This window comes from Cyprinus carpio, chromosome A8, assembly GCF_018340385.1.
Source record: "Cyprinus carpio isolate SPL01 chromosome A8, ASM1834038v1, whole genome shotgun sequence".
NCBI classification, from domain to species: domain Eukaryota; kingdom Metazoa; phylum Chordata; class Actinopteri; order Cypriniformes; family Cyprinidae; genus Cyprinus; species Cyprinus carpio.
The window spans coordinates 14,338,712-14,355,386 of NC_056579.1; the positions used below are offsets into that span (position 1 = coordinate 14,338,712).

General features: G+C 35.7%; 1 protein-coding gene across 5 annotated transcripts in view; it reads left to right on the forward strand.

The window, feature by feature from the left end:
• Nucleotides 1-16,675, forward strand: part of LOC109050830 (glutamate receptor ionotropic, delta-2-like) — a 367,305-nt gene that overhangs the window by 202,584 nt on the left and 148,046 nt on the right. For all 5 annotated transcript variants that reach the window (XR_006160661.1, XR_006160662.1, XM_042762408.1 and 2 more), the window contains exon 3: nt 10,327-10,611. Coding sequence is in view for 3 of the 5 variants with exons in the window: in XM_042762408.1 (XP_042618342.1) it covers nt 10,327-10,611 (285 nt within the window). In the remaining 2 variants the exon portion in view is untranslated. The remainder of the gene's footprint in view (nt 1-10,326; nt 10,612-16,675) is intronic.

Here is a 16,675-nt window from a genome sequence, read left to right on the forward strand (position 1 = left end):
GAATTGAATACCTACAGTATAAGCAAAGTATAATGAAACATTGCCTGACCTCAGTCAAAATAAGTTAGAGATTTGTGTTATCTCATTTAGAAAGGGTAAGTCAGCAAGCCTTGAGCAAGCATGAAAACAATAGGAAACCAAAGCCAAAACCCGGACATTTTAGGCAATTAAAAAATCTTACCCATGACATGTCCGGGAAAAAGAGGACGTATTATTACCCTAAATTCTCTCTCAACACTCTGTATACTGAAAGTTGCATTTTTTTTTTTTTTTTTTTTTTTTTTTACTGTTTTAATGATCTATTTACCTTTACTATTCCATTTAAATTTCTCTGCAGTGCCCTCAATTAATATGAGGTTATAAGAAATGCTTGATACAATAGAAAATGTATTCTAATATAGTTTTAGATGGAATACAGCATGTATTTATTGAAAAATGTATTGTGTACCAATACTTCCAAAAAAAAACAAAAAAAACCTAGACTAAGTTCTGAACATCCACTGACCTTAGAACTCTATCTAGGAATTAAGTCCCATGCAATTGGAAAATATCATTTTTATAGACAGAATTCTCTGCTGTCTAAACTAATGATAAAAACCGGGTAAATTTTTTTAAGAAATGATGACAGAAAATGATGGCCCTTTTCTTTAAATATACAGTAAAATAGCATGTCAACTGCCTATTAAATGAATCCCAAAGGAGGAGGGATTTGCATAAAGATGTTAGGGACCAGATCTGTGGCATCTGGTGCTATGCTTTAATTTAGATTTCTTCTCTTTCTTTGTTTTTTATCTCTCCTTCAATCACCGCAGAGGGGCTTTGTTCAGAGACCAGCCCTTAGAGGAGATAAGAGGAGGCAGGTAAGTATGGAGACTTGCAAGGGAAAGAAAGAGCAAGAGCTAAAGAAGATGAATGGAGTTAGATGAAAGGAGGAGGAGAGGGAGGATGGATGCCGAGGAGATTTCTAATGAGTCACAGGTTGATTATATCCATGTTAGCATGTGGAGAATCACTTGTGATGAATGACTCCTTCAGTGCTTCAATTACGGGGGAAAGTTTGCAGATCTGGTCAGTGATATTGGAGAACACATGGGTACATGCTCACAAAAATGCACAAGAACCAGCCAAATCTCATTTGCTGGTCTGGTTTGCTGGTTTTTGCCACTTACCAGTTTGGTAAACCAGCTGAACACCAACTAGGCCAGCCTATCCCATCTCCTTCTGTTATTTTCAGCAGGGTGCACACACAAGAACACTCTTTCAAAATAGGAACCCACTCGGTTTAACCGCAGGGATTTGGAAGTTCAGAGTAGTTTTCCCTCAGCTCTTTTTTTTTCACTCCATCCCTTCTTGACTTTTTCTTTGGCTGTGGTTGCTCTTCCTATACCTATCTTTTAAGTGCGCAGCACCAGGTGTGCCTGCAGCACTGCAATGATTTGATCCTCTCGTTGCAGCCAGCTGGCACGCTTGTGCACGCGTCTTCATTACACAAACAGGCATACAGAAACAGATCCCGTCAATGCCGCGAGACCGTCCCTTCATCAAGCACTTACATCCTGACATTTGGAGACTCTCCCACCCGGGACTGTTTGACTTGTTTTCCCTTACTGCATCGCACATTTCTAAACAGCTCCTGCAGAGCACGCTGACAAACATCTGCCGTGCAGGAAGCGTGCTGGGTTGTAGCAGAGATGGTTATTGGCATTCGGTTCTGTTTTCTTTGGGTGAAGAAGTATGGTCGAAAACATGTGATACAACATGTTAAAAAGAAAAAAGAAATTCCTAAATCTATTGATATCTGACATAAAATAGATTGATCTCAGATGCATAATGTAAAGTTATAAGTTTCAGAATTACCAAAGAAATGTTCAATTCGCTTTTTACGATACAAATAGTTGCAAAGCAACTTTACAGAAAATTAAGTTTCTACAATATTTAGTAGTAGCTTATCAGTGGTGACTGTCAGTTTATGTGCATATGGCAGAACTTTATGGAAAAATCAATTAAAGACTTAATCAAACAGACGATGAACACTATGAACAGCAATTATTATATGATGCAATCAAACTTATAGCAAAATGTGGTAGTTCTGTATGTTGTTTCAGGGTTAGCATCATCTGAGGTCCTCTGAGGGGTTGGCATCATCTCTTCTCAGGTGTTCTGGATCCAGACTGGAGCTTGTGTAAATCCTAGTTACCACGGGATGTAAATCCTAGTGGCAAAACAGAGAAACAAATAGAGACATAATTAGCATAGCCGCTGTTCCAACCAAGTATAATTAATTACTGTAGTTTAACCCAAGCTAAAGAATAATAATGTGCATTTGATTAGATATAACTGCAGTCCAAAATTTTGAGATGCATTATTTGAATGTTGAGATGTGTTTTTAATCTAGATTTAAAACAGAGAAAGTGTGTCTGAAACCCAAACATCATCAGGGAGGCTATTCCAGAGTTTAGTAGCCAAATGTGAAAAAGCTCTACCTCCTTTAGTGGACTTTGCTATCCTAGGTACTACCAAAAGTCCAGTGTTTTTTTTATCTTAGGGAGCGTGATGGATTGCAGCGTGGTAGAAGTCTAGTTAGGTATGCAGGAGCTTAACCATTAAGGGCCTTATAAGTAAGTAATAATATTTTGTAACTGATATGGAACTTAATAGGTAGCCAGTGCAGAGACTGTAGAATTGGAATAATATGATCATATTTTCTTGACCTGGTAAGGACTCTAGCCACTACATTTTGGACTACCTGTAGCTTGTTTATTGAAGATGCAGGACAACCACCTAGCAGTGCATTACAATAGTCCTGTCTAGAGGTCATGAATGCATGAACTAGCTTTTCTGCATCAGAAACAGGTAACATGTTTCATAGCTTGGCAATGTGTCTAAGATGGAAGAATGCTGTTTTTGTAACATGGGAAATATGATTTTCAAAAGACAAGTTGCTGTCTAATATAACACCCAGATTTTTGACTGTAGAGGAAGTAACAGTACATCCATCTAGTTACAAATTGTAATCTACGAGATTCTGAGTACTGTTTTTTAGTACAATAAGTAATATCTCTGTCTCATCCGAATTTAATAGGAGAAAATGATTGATCACCCAAACTTTTACATTTTTAACACACTCTGTTGGCTTAGATAATTTAGAAATTTCATCTGGTCTCGTTGGGGTATATAGTTGACTATCATCAGCATAACAGTGGAAACTAATCCTGTATTTTCTAATAATATTACCAAGGGGCAACATGTATATTGAAAATAGCAGAGGACCTAGGACAGATCCTTGTGGCACTCCATATTTTACTGGTGATAAATGAGATGACTCTTCACATAAATAAACAAAGTGGTAGCGATCAGACAGGTAGGATCTAAACCATCTTAAATCCTGCCCTTGAATACCTGTATAGTTTTGTATTCGATCTATGAGTAATGTTCAATGTTCTTACTCTTAAAAATAACAATAATGAAGCATTAAATAAAAATTGTAATACAGGGTATCTGCAGAATTTTTAAGCTAAAATTTAAGACTTTTTAAGACCTACACAACTGAAATTAATACCATATGAGTGCAGAAGGGCAATGGCTACAGTAATACATTCAACTGTAAAATGACTGTAAAAAGCATGATTTACAGTTCAAGATACAGGTTTTCACAAAAACAAAAAGTTTTATAAAATGATTATAAGACCAGTTTGGCCAGTAACCGAGCAAATAAACAATGTATACATTTATAAATATATATTTGATTGTAAAAAAAAAAAAAAAAAAACAGCAACTGGAATCGGTCATGAAAAATTCTGATCAGTGCATCCTTAACTGGAATACAGTTAAACCATTTCATTTTTATCTTTGCACTGTTTTATCTATTTGTGCTAAATTGTTGCCATTTATAACAAAACAAGTTTGCGGACAACAATGAAAATAATAATTCTTATTCATTTATTCATTCATTCAAGGCCAGTGAAATTTTTGCCTGGGCAAGACAAAGAAATATCAACAATCTGTCAACATTATCAAAATCAGTGTCATTACACGTGTACACAGATCTGTAGAACAAGTTGTTTACAGAATGACATTTAAAAAAAAAAAAAAAAAAAAAAAAATCCTGTACTTGAAAAGAAAGCAGGATGACTTTGAATAGCATAATTGTATTGTTGTATTAAGATGAGCTGAGCAAGTCTTGCATATGTATTTCCTGGTTTGAGAGTAACTTCCTGCTTAAAGAGGAAGTAATGGATACCACCCCCTCAAAAAAAAAAAAAAAAAATGCATGCACAAATTAGTTGCTCACAATGGCACAGAATTTTTTTTTGATGTCATGTTCTCTTTAAGTGTGTAACTTGCTGAATAACAAAAATGTAAACGACACAATATTTCACCATGTGGGAGATAATGCTAACAAATGCTAATTCCTCTCCAGAATGGCTCATTCACGCTCTCTGGGTAATTAGAGAACAATGTCCAGCAATCTATCTCTAATTAAACAACTGATAAGTATCTAATTCCCAAAGAAGCAATTGAAAACATTACAATATGAGCTGAAGACAAATCTAAAGATATCTAATATCTGTTTGCTCTAAGCTAGTACTGTGCCCAATTCCTTCCAATGATAAGAATGAAACACCTTTCAGTGGTAAGGCTAACCTTGGGGGGTGGGGGGGGGGGGGGTGGGGGGTTGCAGATCTTCCTCATAAAAATGACAGCAGCAAAAGCCTCCACTATAAAAAAGAAAAGCCAGTGCTCTCCTGGGACAAATTTATCTGGAGTGCTCAACAGTGTTAGATTTTCAAGGGAGAGAAGGGTCTCTGTGTGTTTGTGTTTGTGTTTGTGTTTCTCTCTCTCTCTCTCTCTGTGTGTGTGTGTGTGTGTCTAAGTGGTGACGAGAAATATAAGGACTCCTGAAATAGATAGATGTGAGAGACCACAAGCTAAGCACTAAACCAGATCTCTCAAAACATTTGTGTTGACTTTTTTTTTCTGTCTTCAGGTTTATCTCTCCTGCTTTTGCATGTATTTATAAATCTGAAAAGGTCTATTTATTCAAAATAGAAGTGAACAAATACACCCACAGGTATGAGCAGAGGGAGGAGGTGAGCATGTTGGGAGAAAAAAGGAGTGCAAACGTGACAGCAGCAGCTGAGATTTACATTAGGTTTCGCTCATGTTGATCTGTCAGGAGTCTGTGCTTGCGGCGATGTCTCTCAGATGGGATTTGTGTGTTGCACTCTGGACTTGCTAAGACTTGCACATCCCTATGTTATTGGGAACACAGAACTACATGTGAGGTCCAGAAAGAAAGATTTTGATGCATTGATGTCTAATGCACATATGAATCATACTGTATGTTTTTTCTTTTCTTTTTATGAATTTGTCTGATTGATTTGGTCATTTTGAGTTTAAACTTTAATTTGCTTGCTTATAAAATCTGAATATGGGCAAATAATAAATAAAATGATAATTATTGGACTGTTTAACCACTGTTAAATAGTTTTTTAGTTTTTTATGAAAAAAAATGTATATTTGGCTCACCAAGTTTCCATTTATTTGATTAAAAGTACAATAAAAACAGGAATATTGTGAAATATTATTACAATTTAAAAAAGTGTTTTTCTATTTTAATATATTTTAGAATTGTATTATTATTTATTTTTTTAATCCTGTAATGGCACAGCTGAATTTTTGGCTACCTTTACTTCAGTCTTCAGTGTCACATGATCAATCAGAAATCATGTTTCTTAAATTATCAATGTTGAAAACAGTTGTGCTGCTTAATAGTGTGGAAACCTTCTTTTCTGTATTATTTGATAGATATAAAGTTCAAAAGAACAACATTTAAAAAAAAAATCATTTATAATATTATAAATGTCTTTTACTATCCCTTTTGAGCAACTGGGCAAAATTTGAATGAAAAAAAAAATGAATGAATCAAATATTGAGCAAATCATTGCTTAATAAAATTAGTAGAATATAATAGAAATAGAACATTTACTTAAAATTGTACTAGAAATAACAAAAATAAAATGTAAAATTGTATTCATCATTTTTTTTTTTTTTTTTTTTTTTTTTTGTGATATTTATAAGTGGATTGAATGAAGATGGATTAATTAGAGATGCAAAGATTAAATATTTTGTGTTGTGGTTACAGGGAAACTGTAATGTTTGTGCATCAGTTGTATGTGAAGGGTACGTCAGGTACTTGGGAGATATGTCAGAGCCGTAAACAGTATTTGTCTGTTTTGTATTTTTAATGAAATGGAATTGAAAAGTGTGTCACTTATTTATAATAAGCACAATCACGATTAGGTTGGGAAGAAACATATTGAACATGAATTACTTATGTAAAATTACACTAATTAACAGTAAATGTCCTAATTGAGTCAACTTCAAAAACACAGAGATAAAAAAAAAAACAGTCTTTAAGTAAATTGTTTTTACCCTTTTTTAACTAATACAACATACTGTAGATAAGCAATTTTCTCTGAAATGAATCATGCTCCCTAATGCTACGACTGAGGAAATAAAGTCATTGCCCTTATATGGAATATTATCTACTTTCAAAGAAAAATAAGTCATTATTTTAATTTTAATGCAACATGATAGCACAGTGTCTTTAAAGTGTTGGGAAATAATGCAATCCCTGGTGTTAATTAGTGCAAATATGAATGCTTGTGTTTTTAACTTCAGTTGAAGGTTTAATATTCAAGACTTAACGGACCATGTCAAGACTTGATGGGATCATGTGTAATCAAACAAATAGCTAAATTATAAGACTCCATTTGTAATGATTGATCAGCGCTGCTTTTCGCTAACATAGTTAGCAAGACCTAAGAGGAATGTGGATCACTGACAGATCATAGCACTAATTCACAGAAGTGCTATAATAAGTAAGGATTAGCCAGTCTTTCCATTTTCAGTCAGTCCAATCCATAACGGAGGGCAGTGCAAAAAGCTCTACTTCATTAAACAAGATCTTATTAACTGGAGCTTGGCTTATTCAGCTTAAAACCTGTGCATTCAATCAATTAAGTTGCATGCGTTAAGTTAATCATTATAATTCCACACTTTTTTTGGGATCAAATGTCAAGGTTTCATTATGGTGTATTTTTAGAATTATTGGTAGTCCCTTTTGTTTCAAAAGAATCATGTTTTCTTAACTCATAATTAAAACTTAAGTGTGGAGGATAAACCCAGTGATCCTTTCTTTCTTTATTTCTTTTATTTTTAATTGGATGATCACTTTCATTCTTAAGGGTTGCCAGCTTTTGTTGAGACCTTTAAAGTATAGTCCAAACCTGAATTTCTTTCTACTTTGGAAAATAAGAGAAGATACTTTGAGGAATTTTGGTAATTAAACAGTTTCTGTTCCCAGTGACTTCTGTTGTATGGACAAAACTTACAGTGGAAGTCTGTTGGAAATGAAACTTTGGTTATCAGCATTCAGCAGAAGAAAGAAATGTATTCAGGTTTGAAACGATATGAGGGTAAGTAAATGATCTTATGCAAAAAAAAAAAAAAAAATCATTTTTGGGTAGACTATCCCTTTAAATAGCTTTTTCTGTTCTTTTTTCAGAGTAAAAGCTTTTAAATATGAAAATAATTTTAAATATTCAACATTTATACAAAGATTGCTTTGATACCAAATATGCCCATAATCAAAGCTTCAAAAACCTCTTCAACTCAACAACGCTGAACGAGTCCCAGATTTTGATCAGAAAACAAAATCCCCTGAATCAGTTTACAAAGTTCATTCATAGAATGATTTCAATATGAGGTGCCATAAAATGCCTACTTTGCACAAAGCCTCCTTTTCCAACTCAGACTCATTGGAAAGACATGCTAGTGCTAGCGACATTTCTGCAAAACTAATCTTGTTTCTTATATGTTCTATGACAATTTCAAAGTGAAATGTCCAGTGAGTGAAGGTTAAAATAAATTCAGTTTTATTAGAAACAGATTAACTTGAATCTGGCAAAATGTTATTACTTTGGTTGTGATGCAAATTGCGGTGAGTTGCTCTAAAAGGTTTGTGTTTGAAAATAATGCACCGCATACCCTAAACCTAACCAACATTTTTAACCAAAGCAAACGTGAGATAAAAACCATTCAGTTTCAGCTTACTTTTACAAGTCTTTAAACTCTTTCGAGTGTCATAACTTGTGTTTGACGGGATTTGTGAAAGACCTCTGCATTGCAAATATAGTGCTGTACCAGGTGAGTTACCAAGCAAGTTAACTATGCCAGAAAACCACACATACAGTACGGAGCTGGTTATGTGAGTCAAGCATCAGAATGTATTAATTTACAAATCACACACTATGGTAAAAGTGTTTTGAGATCATAACATATTATTGTGCACTGAACTGTGCAAAAGTAAGTCTTTATTAATCATTAATCTCCCCCTGTAAGCATTTGTGTGAAAAGGAATTAAAGTTGTTGGTGTGCTTAACTGCCACTAGTGTTCATTTCAGCTTGAAAATGTATTGAATTGTATGCACAAGTACAGTTTTGTAATTTTGAAAAAAAAAAAATGTAGGTAGAGGCATGTTTTTCCAATGAGCCTCGATCTTGCAGTTTGCTTTTTAAGCGCTATTGTTTGCATCTTGCTTCCTTTCATTCTGCCCTTGGTTGACACTTTATTTTTTTTTTTTTTTTTTTTTGCCAGAGTTGGCAAAATTACATTGCTCCATGGCCCACTTTGACATACTGCATTTTACCTTCCCCAACTTCAGCTACTTTAAATAAAATGAGTCAAGTGAGATGAATGTTCATGTCTGACATCAGCTTTACTGCACATCCGGGAGCCACAAACTGAACAAGGGCAAAAAGAGTGAGGTTATTCATGGGAGGGACTTTCGTTTCTTTGGAAATAGACTTGTGCTTCATTATAAAATGAAGTTATGCATTAGGTTGCGGAGTGCAATTATATAAATCATTGCAGCATCTCAATCAGAATAGTCAAGCACTAAAGCATTTATGCAGCAAAAAAAAGTAACCAATCAGCACTATTAAAGCTGCATCAGTGCTGATGAGCATCTGTTTATGCAATGTATAAGTAAGTGCTTATGAATGGAATGTTTATCAAATAAAAATGTTAAAATTGTGTATTTATGCTGGAGAGCGCTGGTTTCCTCGTATGCTTTTCCATAAACACCCTAGTCTGTGTGATAGACTCCCAAATGTTTTTTTGTCTGGCGGTATTCAGATGGGAGAGTCTCTAAAAGTGCTGAATTGTTAATGAATCTCTAAATGGAGAGAAAATAATCATATTTGCACAGTTCTAATTAAAGCCATTGGTAAAGACATATTGATCACCACCACCTTTGGCTGCCAGCCTGTGATTATGCTGAGGGATTGAACCATAAAATATATATTTCTCCAAGATGGCAAGCCACATGGTTACTTGACTGAAAAAAAGGGAAATAAGTGAGTGACGTGTCCCATACTCAGAATTCATGCTCTGCATTTAACCCATCCAAGTGCACACACCCAGAACAGTGGGCAGCCATTGTATTGAGGGTGGAAGAGAGCACTGATCATTCACTCCCCACACCAACAATCCCTGCCAGTACCCAGACTCAAACCCACAACCTTTGGGTTACAAGTCAGACTCTCTAACCATTAGACTGTCAACTGTCCATTTAAGCTAGTCTGGTTTATGTTTGTCCAGTCTAGCTAGGAGGGCAGCTGGTCTTCCATCAAACCAACCAACAACTGATAACTAACCAACAGACCAGCCTGACCAGGCTTAGAAACCAGCCAAAGGGCCGTTCATGCAAAGGATGATAACTGTATTGATAACTATAAAGTTTTAATAATTGTTCTTATCACATGTGATTAGACCAAATATGTGATTTGATAAAAAAAAGTAAATTATTGTTGGAATCATTTTTGTTGGAATTTTTTTTAAGAACATTTTTGTCCAGCCGATGAACAATAAAAACACTAAGAGCCAATCAGAATCCACATGACAACTGCAGCGTGTACTTATAATTAACAAAACATTATTATCCCTTGGTGTGGACATTAATATAGTTATCTTTAGAGTTGTTGCTCTTGTTGTAAATGGGCCTCAAAACCAGCAAACCAATATAAATCAATAAATAAATGTAAAGTTTCTCACGTTCCCTAGTCTTATTTTACCATTTTATATAGATTGTCAGAGACTATTAAAACAAACATGTATATAGTCATGGTTTTGTTACTTAGAGTGTCACCTATTATTTATCATTTTGTGAAGTTCTGAAAAGCTAAATCAGATGAATGTTAGATTAAAGTAAGTCATTATAAATCTTGTCCCGTCTCTCTCTCTCTCTGTGTCGCCCACAGCCTGCGAGTTGATGAACAGAGGTATCCTAGCCTTGGTCAGCTCTATCGGCTGTATGTCTGCGGGGTCTCTGCAGTCTTTAGCTGACGCAATGCACATCCCGCACCTCTTCATCCAGAGGGCGCCCGCGGGCACTCCTCGCTCTAGCTGCCCATCCACCAGTCACCCCCAACCAGACGACTACACTCTCTTCGTCCGGCCTCCCGTCTACCTAAATGATGTCATCTTTCAAGTGGTGATGGAGTATACCTGGCAGAAGTTCATTATCTTCTATGACACTGACTATGGTGAGTAGTTTCAATGTACTGATAGTAAATGGCCGTAAGGAGCTCTCTCACAGTGTGTCCAATCAGTGACCACATTAACAACCCCTTATTACCACCACAGAGAGGAAATTATTCAGCATTATTACCTCCATTGCTCATTATGTGTTTAAGGCTATTTTTCTGTATGTGTTTGAGAAAAAAGAGCATGGACTGTGAGTGAGGAAAAAAGAATCTGGGCATTCACAGATTAACCACAGAGCCGACTGGGCTGTTGCCCACAGGCCTTTAAGTCCAAGAGGCCTGAAGCTGTTATTTATCTATTTTTATTTATTTATTTATTTATTTATTTATTTGGTAAACATCTTCCCTTATCCATTGCATTTCATGGTATTTCTCTTGGCCTTGCAATACATTTCACTGACTGAGCAAACTGGGTAAAGTTAAATATGTTTCTTGATATGGCTGGTTTTGACTGGTTCAGAGTAGATGAGGGTGAGGATTTGCATGAAGGTGCAGTTAGTTAGGCAGTTATCCAGCTACCAGATAAAAGCCATTCTCATTGATCGAGCCAATATTTTCCACAATCATAAAGCTAATTACCCACATCAGTTTTTTACTGGGTAAAACAAAGCATGGATTGTTTAGTCATAAAACACTAATACGGGGCAAATTTTCGAGCAATCTTGTTGCCAACGGGCAACCAGATGAGACACAGGGCCCATGACCGATCTAAAGTATCCAGATAGACATTTGTTATCCATTCTCAATGTGAAAATGCCCAAGCAACATTGCTCAAAAAAGTTGCCTGGAAAAATTGCTCAAAAAGTTGACCCATGTATCATCAGCCTAACTGAATGAAAAGAGCATAATGGGTACTATATAAAAGATGATTTTTTAGGGGTTGACTTGCTGATTCAAATTGAGACTTATGTTAGCACGTTGCTAGATTTTTACTAAACGATTATTGTGACCAAATACTTCATGATGATTTTATTGTGATTATCTTTAGAAATTTTGAAAAGAAAAATGCTTTCATACAAATTCATCTGTAGCTTTATTTTTAATGAATCACACTCAAAATACAAGTGTAGGGAGGTGAAAAAAGTTTGTAACCATAGCTGTACAAAAGCAAACAAAAATAATGTAAAGTTGCTCGCCCCTTTCTTTAGGCAAGGGTGTAAAACATCCCATCCTTTTTTACGGAATCCAAAAAAAAAAAAAACTAATAGAGTGTAGCTGTGTGTGAAAAGAACTCTATGGTTGATGGTCCCTCTGTAGGGCATGCTCCGCTGCAGCAGGTTAAGGTGCGGATGAATAAGTACCTGTCCCCGAAGACAAATGGATATGATTTCAGCCATGTCTAGAGGACCATGTGCCCTGGGCTGCTATCTAGTAATGAAGCCTTAGAGATCCTTTCCCCTCCTCCCTGCCTTAAGTGTGTAGAGAGCTTGACCAGTGACTCGGAAGATAGACTCCTCAGACATTTGATTAGCTGGCTTCTGAGCAAGAGATCTTTCAGAGAGAACAAAGTGTTCCTAAATTGCTTTGGCTTTTTAAGATGGCTTGGACAATAGAGAGTTTATTGGTAAACTGATTGTGTCTCCTTGGTATATCCTATTTAGCAGGACTAGTGGTGCTGGCAGAAGCCCCCAAAAAGAAAAATAATAATTTTGCAGTCTGAGGTTTCCCTCTCTATATTAAATATCCTCTGCCATAACTAAAGTTGTTCTAGGCAACTTCATAAATTAAAATGATTTTGAAATAACAATAAGAAAGGTATTTTTTTACCCACCAAATTAGCATATTAAATTGATTCTGAAGGAGCATATTGACACTGAAGACTGGAGTAATTGTTGCTGACAATTCAGTTTTGACATCACCGGAATAAATAAATAAAAAGTTATTTTTAATTCTAATAATATTTCACAATATTGCCATTTTACTATGTGTTTGATTACATAAATGCAAACTTGGTGAGCATAAGAATTTTCTTTCAGTAACATAAAATCATACTAACCCCAAGCTTTTATGAACAGCAGTGTGAATATATTATTATTAATAATATTAATGTATCTTCATAGATTAAAATGAATATAAAATAAAAAAGTTATACTTTATTTCAATAGTCCACTTTAGACATTCTACTAACTGTAAGTAACTTTGCAACTACATGTCAACTAACTCTCATTAGAGCATTTGTAGACTGTTAGGTTAGGGTTAGTAGAATAAGTTGCCGTACTAACCCATTGTTAATTGCTAAGATAAAAAGTAGTGATTCAGAGAAAATGTAATTGTTTTTTATATATAATATGATGTGTACAGTTTCTCGACATGCACAATTTCTAAAAGACAAGTTCTAACTTGAATTCCTGTTCTGAATAGATGATGCAGGTAGTTAATAGAGACATGTGTTCAACATACTGTGTTGTCTCACTGTTTAAGGTGAAGTCAATGACCTCTAATACGATTACCACCTTCCATAAATTCAGTTTGAATAGCCGTGGCGTAGCACTTATAATATTAGAATAACCTGTCCAGCACTTTGCCAGACCAGGATAAGTTTAATTTAATGTGCAGCAAGTCCAAATGAGATAATTTCATGTTTAACAGACAAGTGGATGAAAAAAGATAAAGGAAACTGAGTCTCTCTTTTGTGGAGATAATTAATAATGATCTAGGCCAATGACCCTATTATTCTCTCGTGATAACCAGTCACCCTCTGTATTGTAGGATGGGCCCTCTGTATTGTAGTAAGAATATATTGAATTGTACATTTCCTCTTTTCCTTATTGATGACACATTTTCCAGTAATATAGTTTTCAAAATACTTCTGTCATTATATATACAACCGTCTTGGAGCAACATAGGAATTTATGCTGGTCTAAGCTGGTCTTTTCATCTGGGACATTCCTCTATCTCTCTGTCTCTGTCTCCTGTTTCTCTCTCAGCAAGATGAACTGTGACATGAAGATTTGTTTTTAGCCCTCATTGTCACTCGCTAGTGTCGTAAAGCCTAGCAGAAACATTAAACACAGTAGAGAGGATGCAGCTAGTGGGAGATTCACAGCGTGAGAGCTCAGTCAATCAGCGCTCAGCTGCGGGCCTCAGATCCGGTCCTTTGGATTCTGCTCACAGTTTCTACCAGGCCACATATAACTGTGTTACTCATCTATCTACAGCTCTGGAATCTGATTTAAAGAGCTTCCATCAGCCAAAAATAGTGCCAGTTCCCTCTAATCAGTAATCAGTAGACTGAACCGGAAACTGGCATGTATTGACTCATGTCAAGCTTTTGAGTGACTTAAGTCTCAGGCAGGGTTGGACGTACGCTAATCAAGCCCAGCAGCATTGATTTCTCTGTTAGATAAACGGAGGTAGAAGTTAACTGAAGACTTTAGAGGAATAGTTTGGGATTTTTCTTACCCCTCTTCCCTGTTCCCAATTTGGGGGGGCTTTCAAACTTTTTGATGCAGAGGACCTTCAAATATGTTTATCTCCTTGTGACCCTATTTGCTAAAATGTAAAAGCAGCTGTGTATTTTTATCTTTTTAAGAAACATTTATACTGTATGTGATAAATACTAAGGGTTATATTATAAAGACAACGTGTGAGAAAATTAATTCACTGGCTTTTGTATGATTTATGTTTGTCAAATCAAAGCCAAAAGATAAAAGAAAAAAAAAAACATTTTCTGTACTGTTAAATAAACTAGAAAGGAAAGGTAAAACACATTTTTAAAGCATTTTGTTGCAATTTGTAACATGATAATGTGACATATTAAAGTAACATACACTTAAAAAACAATACTTAAACACTACTACTCAAAAGTTTGGATACTGTAAGATATTGAAAGAAATTAATACTTTTGTTCAGCAAGGATGCATTAAATTGATCAAAAGGGACAGTAAATACTTTTGTAATGTTACAAAAGACAAAAAAAAATTATTGTGTTTTCCACGTTAATACGAAGCAGTACAACTTTCAAACTGATAATAAAAGAAATGTTTCATAAGCATATTTGTTCTTATTGTTCATATTAGAAAGGTTTCTAAAGGATCATGTGACTTCAGAAATAGCTGCTGAAAATTCCAATTTGTCATCACAGGAATACATTAGATTTTAAAATTGAATTAAAATAGAAATCACAGATTTAAAATTGTAATATTTCATAATTTTATGGTTTTTACTGTATTTTTGATCAAATAAATGCAGCCTTGGTGAGAATAAGTGACTTGTTAAAAATCTTTCAGACCTCAGGCTTTAGAACCGTAGGGTATATGCAGATTTACACATTCATTTTAATTTTTACTGTTAAAAATTAGGGTTGTCAATAGAATAATCATTATAATACTACGGGGCCGTTGAATGCTTGCATCTGATTGGCTGACGAATGCTCTGAGGTGTGCAATTATTTTCTGAGAAACACACGGCAAACGTAGTTCCAGGCAGCTCTCTTGACCGCATTACAGTTCCATATCACTTCGTATAGTAAAACTGTAATAACAGAAATTACAGGACTAACAAAAACAACAACAAGACAGATGATTTTCCCGAAAGTAAATACACATAACATTTCTCACTAACAAGATAATAACAGCGCTGTTTAGAGACTGTGCTGCAGAACACAGTTGAGGGATGCACAAAGTTAGCATAATTCACACAAGCTCTCTCTCTCTCTCTCTCTTTCTTTCTCTTTCTCTGCCTGTCTCTGTCTTTCTCGCTCTGTTTTTAATAACTTCATTAATAACTGCAGTAGAATACTATCAATGGCTCAAGCCTCCGTTACCAGCTTTAAAATGACGTTTTGGAACCAGCGAAAGAGGCGTTGGATGAGATGCGGATGAAATAATCCTACTCACAATAGCAATTTAAGTACAAAAACCAGACGAATCCCTTTAAATATCATATGATCTATGTCTTGAGGTGTGGTAACCGTAGTATAAGCAGAATAATTCACTCCGGGCCATTGAATTATTAGAAAAATAATGCATCACCACCTCGGGTGTGCATTATTTTTTGAATAATTCAATGGCCCGTCGTCAATTATTCCTTACTTATTCTCAGACAGTTTTCAACCACTCTTTGGAAAACAGAACAAAGCACAGAACAACTTTTCAATTATAATGTATTGTAAGTTGAATAAAAACGTCTGCCAAATGAATAAATGTAAGTTTAGTTTAATCAAAATTTTCCACAAGATGATGCAGAGCTACTAATCAGAGTGTTTTGTGTGAAGGTTATTCTTTTAAACTTGAGGACAGTAACATATGCTGGTAATGCTTAGAGTTCAAACTGAGATTCTCTGACAGGGGAAGTGAAGGCAGAGTCTGTTATAATAATGGAGACGCTAATGCTGATTATAATTACTGTGTATTTTTTGACAGATGAAAAGGGCCTCATTGGTGTTTTACCGCTGTGCTATGTGTCTGTTTGTATTAATCTCCCACGCTATAACCTCTCCTTTAAAGACAGAAGTAATAAAGCCGAGCAGGCTCCTCATCTTTGAACGGGAGCTCTGTAATGTCCCTGAAATCATAGACTTGTAACTGAGAAATAACAAGCAGTTTGCATTAACACACCATTGCCTTCCGCAACCCCATCCTGCAGTATCATAGCCGTGTAACATTGCCATAAACAGCTCCTACCCAGATGCCACTCTAGCACAGGGACCGTATCAGGTCCCCCTATGTGTCCTCCGCTATAAACACAAGCTGCTGTCTGCTGGAGCCCTGCCCTCCACACTAGCAGGGGAACCCAATAAGAGATTTCCAGCAGAACCGCAGCCGTAGATTTGCTTTAAATTGGATCCAGTGCACAGATGGAGGCACCGGTGCTTTTGACCCTCCTCCAGCATGCTGTGGATGTTGTCCTCGTCTTCGCTTTTTAGTTGCATCGAATGACAGAGTTTCAGTAGAGGTGGAGGCGGTGATGACCCTGCTAATTAAGCTAAGAGCTAAACCACTCTGATTCAAGCTTTCTTGTGTCCTTAAAGTTAAAAACAGTGGATTTCAGTTAAATGGTACTTCAACAGAGAATTTTACAGCAGTGTTGGGAGGTAATTAACTTTAAATAGTGACACTAACTT